Below are 9,564 nucleotides of genomic sequence, written 5' to 3'. Positions count from 1 at the left end.
AATCATCTCAAACTTAGCATTTTTGGGATGTGGCAGAACAGGAGATTCACATTATGGAGGTGCAGCCGGCAAATCTGCAGCATCTGTATGATGCTGTCACGTCAACATGAATCAAACTCTCCGAGGAATGTTCCCTGAATCTTGCTGAATATGTGCCATGAAAAATTAAAGCAGTGCTGAAGGCAAAAGGGAGGTCCAGGGTACTAGCAAGATATGATTAATAAAGTGGCCAGTGAGTGTTTAATGCAAGAAAAATCCAATAAATTACATAAGAAGGGCTAGGATCTTGTTGAAATTTTGTGTCTAAAGATCAGTAAAACATAAATGATTTTTTAATAAAACTGCAACACACACATACACTTGATTTCTTAAAATATTTATAGGACACAGTACAGAAAAAAGTAGTGACAACCTAATTGAAACCACATCATCACTCTGGGATAGCAAATGTTCAATATATTAAATCCCTGCACAGCAGAGATGACGACAAATACAGAGAAGAAAGACATGAAGGTAAAGAAAGCCAAACCTGGTTAACTGTTCTGTAATAAATAAAAGCTCTGATGAAGCAGAGCTCTTAGAGACTTAATTTAGTCTAATCGCTCCCAAATAATATGCTTCAGAAGGCACTTGAAATCTGTATGGACAAACTGTACGTTAAATAATTATAGGCAAAACATATCTATATGACAAGCTTGCCTTCAACAGCGGTAGCTACACAACGATGCAAGTGCAGCAGATCAACACTGATGGTTTTGGCCACAAAAAGTCACGACATACAGAAAGATTTGCAGATGTAGTGTTTGCATAGCATCCAGTAACGAATCAAAATTATGTCATTACTATACTTAAGAGGATTCGATTAAACCGGATGAAATGTTTATAACAAGCTGAACACAGCGAGGTTTACGTGACGTTTTTCCTTATGTGGCGTTTGGCAGTAAAGTACTTAAAAACCACATTGTTGTGTGCTTCTTGTTTTTTTAGCATTAACTGTTTCTTCGTTATATGTAATCACACATTTTGGCTCAAAAGCTATAAGAATGCAAACACACACACACTCACTCAGTAGATAGATCACATGTCTGAAGGTCCGTCTACTTTTCTACAGTAAGACACTCAAAAATATTGCTGTCCGATTCTTTTAAGATCAGTGGGTAAAAATCATTAGTGTTCTTCACTGATGACAGTGTTATCCCCCAACCATCTCGTCTATCCTCCCTGCTTTGTCACAACCTCTGCTTCGGTCTCCGTCTCTGAGTGTTGTCCGAGCTGTGCAGTCAGGAAGGGGTTGAAGAAGAAGTCAAAGCCGAACTGGAGGGCATTCTGAGCCGTACGCCTCCAGTCATGTTCAATCTTGTACTGCCTGCGGCTGGGAAGGCGGGCGTCGCCGCATGACATGCAGTGAATGGCTTTCAGTTCAAACACAGGCCATTTGGAGCCTAAATGCCCCTCCAGTATGGTACTGAACTCCACCAGGCTGCCAGCGTTTAAGTGTAAAAGCACAGACTTGAACTCGTTACTAGCCCGCAGTACTATGTCTTTAGTGGCGTCTTCATCCTCGACGATCGTCCCGTTCTTGGTCTTCCTCTCGAGCGGCATGCCCATTGTAACTTCAAACTTGTATCGGTCAAACCGTTTGATGTGGCATTCGTGCTTTGCCAGTTTTTTAAGTTTACACAGGGGATCTTCAGGAGGAGGAGCTGGGGCGGGCAGAGGCTGGGGCTCAGCGGTCGCATTCTTCAAGTCATCACACAGAGGATATGGCTCACCGTACAGGCACCGCATCCAGTTCCCTACAAATACAGGCAGCAGGTTGATAACCGACTGCGGCCCGTTCTCAATGTCGGTCACACGGACATATTTGAATCGTCCCGTCCAAGTGACACGATGTCCTTCCAGATGAGAGCAGAGAATCTGGGTTTGGGCCATGTTGGACTCCTTCCAGGCCAGAGGGCCGCAGAGGGTGCTGTACTCAGGCCACGTCAGGGTGGAGTTGTACACCTTCATGCCCTCAGACCTGTAGACGTACATCCAGCAGAAGAGCACCACAGCACTGAGCCAAACCAGGATGAGCTTGACAACACTGCTCCGCGACAAAGACCGAAACACCTTGATGGGGTTGAGGCTGAAGCGAGTCCAAAGCCTCAGCACCACCGGCACAAAGCAAACAGTCAGTGTGACCACCATCTTGGTGACCTCCAGGGTGAGAAACCACTGCACTAACTGGATGATGAGCATCGCAGCCATACCCAGTGAAAGTATAGGAAGGGCAAACAGGAAGAGGAAGTAGCCCACACATGTGCGGATGAGTCCTATTGCTGAGGCATTATTAAGGAACACCAAGCAAAGCTCGCACCAAGTGAAGCAAACCAAGTAGGGCACCAAGCACAGATAGGTGCCCTTAAAGCCTCTCAGCTGGGCCATACGGAAGAGGAGATAGACAAGGTGTCCATACAGCAGACAAGGCATCCCCAGGTTTAATGCCACGATATCTCCAAGAGGCACAGTGATGAAAGTCTTCCCGAACATTCGGAAGAACCACAGGGACTCCGGGAAGAATTGAGTGAGGGAGCATGCTCCAGAGAGGACCTCTGTGACGAGGGCTTTACGAGCGAAGAGCTGAGCTGAGGCATGAAGGCTGAGGAAGGCGGTAATGGTGAAGAAAAGAGCAACAGCAGCCAGTTCTGAGCAGGGGATCCAGGATTTATCAGCTACAGGGAAGGAGAAAACCACAAAGACCACCGAGAGCAGGAAGTACCTGATAAAGCAAAAAAAAAAAAGTAATTGTTCTGCTGCAGAAACAGTTCAATTCTTCTTTATGGTAATATTAAAGGAAGAAAAGATCAAATTGAAGCTAATCTTTACATTATTAAACTACTGGCAACTGAGTGATGTGGACTTACAGATAAGGCTCCAAGTGCGTCCATCCAAAGTTGGTCTCAGCCTGCTCCAGGTCGAGACCAGGTTCAAACTGAGCAAGCAGGTCTGTCAGAGCCTGGAAATGTTCCCACGCTTTAGAATTCTGTAGAAAAAAAATGTGTTTTGTTTTAATAAAACAAAGGTACTATATTATCAGAAATCACTAAATACATCTAGTACATCGTGACAAACCTGAAATACACGCAGTGTGCAGATGATCATGGAGAAGAATGAGAGGTAGAAAACCAGCAGGGGGATGATGAAGATGAAGAACTCGATTGTGAGGTTGGAGATGATAAAGAAGAATATAAGTGCGTTAACGTGGTGGGTGGGGATCAGGGCGCTGAGCCACTGCATGCCCGCTCGTGACGCCCAGTCGATAAGATGCTCTTTTATCTCGAGAAGGGCGTACAGAGGAAACTTCAGCAGCTGGAAAAACAACAAGGAAGAAAGAATCAGTACGTCGCAGAGATGGAATCAGACAAACAAAATTTTTTAAAAATTGAATGACTAAAAAACCTTTTCTGGTGATGTTAAAACGGCTGCCTTGATAAGACAAACCTATGAAACCCACTTCTCACAGGGACTTGAAAGTTATTTATGTGTTTTTTTGGGGAATTTTTTTTTTTTTTTTAAGAAATACGGTGGAAAAAGAGAAGGTGCAGATCTAGTTAATGAGATGATCCTGAGAAAATCCGTTTAGTTTAGACCTGAACACTTAAAACTAGCTATACAACTGATGCTTTTTCCCCCTTTTTTGATGAAGCTATTAATTATTATTCATAATCTGGTCCAAAAGAAGCCAGGAATACTCCCCGAAAAAAACAAACAAACAAACAAAAAAAAGAAGTTCACCGGAAGTCTGAAGTCCCAAAAAACATTATCATTTGTGACTGGTTAAAATTTTCAGTTCACTGCAACTTTTAATGTTTATTTAGTGAGTGTATTTGAATTATTTCTGGCTGTTAAATTAAGCATCATATCAACTGACGACAACACAGGTGAAGCTTTGGCTGCACACCTCGTCGTGCTTCAGGTGAATTTATGTCAGGTGAACATTCACGTCCTGACTGATGAAGCTTCGCTTGAGCTGCTATTATGTGTAATAAACCAGCTTCCAACTGAATATTAACACATAAAGGAATGGAAAATGATTTAGAAATATATTTAGATGGTTGATTTTCTTCCACAAAGGCTAATATAGTGAAAGAATGAAAACAAAGCAGGACCAAAACTGATTAAGTTATTCTAATTTCTTTCACTTTTTCACAGATTTGCTAAACTCAAGACAAGCAGAGCGTGAAAAGAAGATGACAAAGGCAGACCACTACCCCCCAAACCACCTTTTGATGCAGGGGGAGTTCATCTGGATTTTTCACTACTATTTCATCATCGTCATCATCATCCCCTCCTGCAGCAGCCATAACTGGTGAGGGTGCAATACCCTGTGCGTACTTCTTGGTCATCTCAACAAAGTCATCAAGACCCACATGGGAACTGGCTGCAAAGAAGTACAGAAGAAATATTACTACTTTTATTTTACTCTGACAGGTCTGTAGGAGACTTTGAGCTTGGGGAAATGACAAATTGTGCATGTTTAATCCCATTAGAAGACACATTTCAGACCACACATACCCTCACTGGTGACCATAGTCTCCAAGACTCTCCTTTGTTTCTTAGCAGACCTGTTTAGGGGACCAGGGGAAACTGGTGTGTCTGCAGATGGAGGGTAGAAAGTATAATTTAAAAAATGAATGCCTTCAAAATGTAAATGATTTGAAATACAGTACTATTCCTCTCGGACCCGGCTCTGTGTTAACATGTTCAACGTTCTCTAGCATCTCAGAAACGGGCACCGACTTCTTCCTCTCTGGGTTTAACTTCCAGTACATGAGCAGAGCTGCCTTCCTCACTCCTCTCTCAAAACGAGTCTCTGTACACAACTTCTTCACCTCCTCAAAGTTTTCCAGTGTGATGCCTGAAGAACAAATGAGGATGAATGCACAGACGAACATTAGCTTAATCATGCTCCAGTTTCACACTGGTTCCATTCTTCTAAAAGCTGTGCACTAAGAGTAGCAGTCATACCTTTCCTGGAGGCCAAACACTGCTGCAGCAGTCTGACCGCATCCTTGCGGCCCCGTTTAGCAGCCTGGACGAGCCAAGTGACCGCTGTGCAGTTGTTCAGTTCTTCATCGCTTTCTTCTGCCAATGCCAGGAAGTAGCGGCCCATCTGTGCAGACACACACAGACTTTTAGACTTGCAACACAAGCATTACTGTGACTTAGTGACCTGTCCGTCCTATCAGCATGTCACTCTAAAATAAAATGTATAATTACTTAGCTCATATGCTCTGTCATCACCATATGGCGACTAAAGTCCACAGTGTCTGCAGTATAATCATTGCCACTAACCTTAGTCTGTGCTTTGGTATCACCTGACTTTGCTCTCTCCTCCAAATCCTCAAAACTGACCTCCTCCTCTGGCTCCTCTGAAACAGAAAATACATTTTCAAAATCCATCCAGTAGATTTTAGGGCTCTTTCAAATCTTTCCACCTTGGACACCTACTAAGGTAACCATTGTTTTTCTTTTTTTTTTTGAAATCATTGTTTTCTGTGGTATTTCAGGCCCGCTTCCAGAGCACTGGGTGTGCATTAGAGGCCAGTTAGGGTGATATCTGCTTATACAGCTTACTGGGGCTAGCTTTGGAAAAACTAAGAACCTATTTAGTTTTAAATATCTTTATTAGTAAGCATATATAATACAAGTTATAACTGTTAGGCTGAAATTAATGCTTCAGTTTTTAACCAGTTAGTTTTGTAATTCCTAATAGAAAGCTCTGGAAGCTGGCATGATAATGACAGAAACTAAGGGTTACCCCTAGTAGGTGTCCAAGGGGCAAAGAGTTCATTGAGACCTGCTGGATTTGGAAGAGACCTTTGGTTCCATTGTTTCAGAGTGAATGGGTGATTTGAATAGGGTTTTGGTTAGATCCTTTAAATAAGATGTGTATTTAACACGAGCTTTAGACATTTTCAAATGTGTTGTTTTACCGTATAATATACATACAAATATCACATTTGTAAATTTTGAAGGTTTTACATGTCAGATTGAATGACATTTCAATGGAGCCTATCTCAGCTGTAATAGAGTGCCAGTCCATTTACAGTGCTAACACAGAGAGACAGAAAGATAAGAAATCATGCTCACTCCACGCCAACACTAGCCCTTTACTTTTGCCAGCAGCAGTTATGATTGAACCACCGCTGAAGTTCTGTTAGTTGTGTTAATAAGGCTGAGCAAAACATGCCAGTGACTTTAACACGACTTCAGTGGTTTTATTTTCCTAAAGTTTTTTTGTTTTTTTTTTTCCCCCCCAACTCAAAATCATATAGAAAAATGCCATTTGTCCAGGGAACCGAAGTCACACCAACTTCCAGTTTGTCTTACAAAAAACCTCCGTGCTGTACTCTATGTGATCATTTCAGGGACACTTTGAAAGTGAGCACAGCTGCCCCACACAGGGTGCTGTTTAAACCTTCTGTTAGAGAGCAACAGCCAATCAGAGGATGGTGGCTTTAAAGGTAAGAGAGATAAAATAATTTGGTTCAGGCAGTGGATGAACGACGTTGTATAAGAAAAATATGAATTACTTTGAACTCTAATTCACGCAGAGCTAACCAAGAAAAGTCCAAGAATAAACATATGGAGCTTGATATTATGATATTATTTAAAAAAAACAAAAAACAGCTATTTAATATATTAGGTTTTCTTCGGGTTTTTCAAAGGAGCAACTACTCCTTATTACTCTACATTTTTAAATACTCTGAAGATGTTCCCAACAAACAAAAATAGAAACAAGAGACCAGCTCAGTGTGGCAATCTGTGACATCAGTGATCCCAGAGCATGAGCATGAGTCACATCCTTCCAGAAACAGCTTTGGCCTTGACAAGACCTGATAATACCACAGAGCCCTCTTGATTTAATTATCATCTTCCTTTGGCTAACGATTTCTGCTACTCTTAAATCCCAGTTCTCCAAAGGAACAGGATCTCACACGAAAATGTGTCTGCTTCCCGTAAAGTAAGCGGTCATATTTGTTCTGTTTAAAACAAACAGCAGGAAAAACAGATGTGGAAACACTTTTCCGAGATTCACAATGGTCATGCGGGCTGTAAGTGATACTGGTGAGTGAAGGTGTGGTCTGCCTGTGCCTGCGGATCTCAAGAAGCAGAAGAAAATGTGAAGCATCCAGTAACTTACACTGGTAAAGCCACGTACACTTTAACCATCTGCCTGAGCCCTAAAATAACTGTTTATTTAGCACAGCAAACAGCTGCTGCTCATTCTCCTGGTGTGCAAACACTCTCCCTGTTTTACTTTCAGTACATTCAGAACTTTAAGACACTTAATTATATTATTTTAGACAGCTAAAGAAACTGGAAAGTGTTCACTTATGAAATGACTGAGCAGGTAAGCTAAATATATAAATCACTGCAAAGGCCTTAAAAAGATAAAAAAGTGCTATTCCCCTTCAACCAAAAGACATCTTACTTGCACACCGTATTTGTTTAGTTTAAAAAACACATGTGAAACCATCTTTTCTCTTCAGGTCAGCAAAAAGGGAGAGGCTGCTTTACATGCTGAGGTAAATGTCTGTGGTCATGGAAACACTGCACTGCACACACACAGTAACCTGGGAGTGTTGGCTGCACTGATTCCTGAAGAAGTGCAAAGTGAAGGTCGAAGGTCAGTTTTGATTCTCACCTTGCTCTGGTGTGGGAGGAGTCTGTGGAACTGTTGCAGGACCTCCAGCAGCTGATGATCCAGTCATGGGATTCCCCGTAGACGCGGCATTTAGCTGAGATCTGCCCCCCTGGGAGAGGCTCCTGATTGGTTGCCGAAGAGACGAGGTTGTCGGTGTGGAAAGGGAGGAAGAGCAGTAAAGAGGATTTGGAGAAGTCCGAGGGGAAGCAGTAGAGGGAGAAGATGAGGGTGTTGCTGGAGGTGTTGGCATTGTGAGTTTAGGATTTGGCCAGTTTGAATTTGTCGTAGTTGAGTTAACAGATGAGCTGAAAGAGGAAGGTCCGGGTCTCAGGGTGGTAGGAGACGAAGGGTCCAGTTTGGAGGCGGATGAACTGGCAGTTAGCGAAGGATCCATGGCTGAAATTACACCAAATTTTTAAATCAATTAGGAATGTTTTGGGGAACAAACACAATCCCAGTGATTTATGAAAAATTATGAACAAAACATTACTGTGGTAATACTAGTAATGTGTGGAAGTGTGTGTGTGTGTGTGTAGTAGTGTGTGGAAAAACAGCAATGCATATACAGTATGAAGCACATGTTCAAGGACAAGCAGCTAACAGAGTGCACCTGTTGCAAAGTAACAGGTGTTTTGAAAGGTTGTGTTCCCTCATCATCACATGAGTTTTCTCCAAAGTGAGATTTTACTGGGGGGGAAAAAAACAATCAAACAACCAGTCACAGCCGATGGCTGTCTTCCTTGAGCCTGGTTTTTGCCACTGTCACCAAGTGCTGACTCATAGGGGGCCATGTGATTGTTGTGGTTTCTTCCTATTTTCAATATTCTAGTGTCTTTACAATATAATATAAAGTATCTTGGTATTACTGTTGTTGTGAATTAGTGCTATATAAATAAAAATGAATTGAATGCAGAATGTACCAAATATTCATGAGGAATTTTTAAATTAGATTTTTAGTGTGTTTGGGGTTTTTTTTAAGTGTGGAGGGGTGTGCTTGATCTCCCAAAGTTTTTAGCAAGGTGGTCAACCACATGAATACCACTACCAAAACTTCTCAGAATTTATAACAAGACTTTCAATTGTCTTCAGTAAACCTCTCATAGGTTTTAATATTGTGCATAACTGATGTAAAATGTGTCATTTGATTACTATAAAAGAAAAGCTGCTTTCATACTACAGACGAAACCAACGGATCTCAGCCACGTAGCTCAGACTCAGGCAGATTTCCAAAACAAATGTAATATTTACCTCTGTTATCCTAGAAAGCTCCTTTCCTTTTACTAATTAAGGCCAAATAATCCCACACACAATTTTGTTCAGATGTGTGCTACGAGGTCTATAGTCTATTTTAGATATTATTAACCGAGCCCTGGGTAGCTATATTGAGAAGGTGACATCCTATAAGTGCAATGACTGCAAATCAAGTGTCCTGGTGCCCCTCTTGGATAAGCAGGACAGGGCTCCGATGACAATAACTTTGCCGATAAAGGGGACTTCCAAACTAAATTTAGCACTCTTAATAAAAGTTAGCGGCAAAAAGAACGCTATATACACACAGTGCCATTTCTATATATAGGGCTACTGCATTTGATATTAAAAAGACAGCAGCAATTGGATGTGGCAGGAGGCGTTAGCTGAAATAACCGGTGCTTTAGGAGCTAACGCTAACGACCGCTGACATTCAACACTTCTAATGTCGGCTTACCTTTCCAGTGACAACACCAGTTTAATTAAACCCTCCAGATTAAATTGCTTCTGGGAATATCTCGATTTGTTCACTATTTAGAGTCCCAACTCATTCTTCCATCCCCCCCTGAAATCAGCACGTCCTCTGTTTTTTGTGGTCAAACTCCAAACACACATGACGCGCC

At 41.9% G+C, this 9,564-nt stretch overlaps 1 protein-coding gene across 1 annotated transcript; it reads right to left on the bottom strand.

Moving 5' to 3' along the window:
• Positions 1-370: 370 nt before the first annotated feature.
• On the bottom strand, positions 371-9,564 carry wfs1b (Wolfram syndrome 1b (wolframin)). Its single transcript, XM_087850139.1, has 10 exons — positions 9,399-9,564; positions 7,694-8,089; positions 5,338-5,414; positions 5,011-5,155; positions 4,727-4,900; positions 4,558-4,638; positions 4,266-4,423; positions 3,115-3,351; positions 2,907-3,025; positions 371-2,761 (listed from the first exon to the last, which is right to left on the bottom strand). Exons 2-10 carry the CDS (start codon positions 8,085-8,087, stop codon positions 1,213-1,215), a joined length of 2,934 nt encoding a protein of 977 aa, XP_087706265.1. The 5' UTR covers positions 8,088-8,089; positions 9,399-9,564; the 3' UTR covers positions 371-1,212.

The sequence above is a fragment of the Neolamprologus brichardi genome, chromosome 2 (assembly GCF_056152115.1).
Source record: "Neolamprologus brichardi isolate AB-2024 chromosome 2, ASM5615211v1, whole genome shotgun sequence".
NCBI classification, from domain to species: domain Eukaryota; kingdom Metazoa; phylum Chordata; class Actinopteri; order Cichliformes; family Cichlidae; genus Neolamprologus; species Neolamprologus brichardi.
The sequence above is the reverse complement of the archived record's forward strand: the minus strand, read 5'-3'. Positions and strand labels throughout refer to the sequence as shown.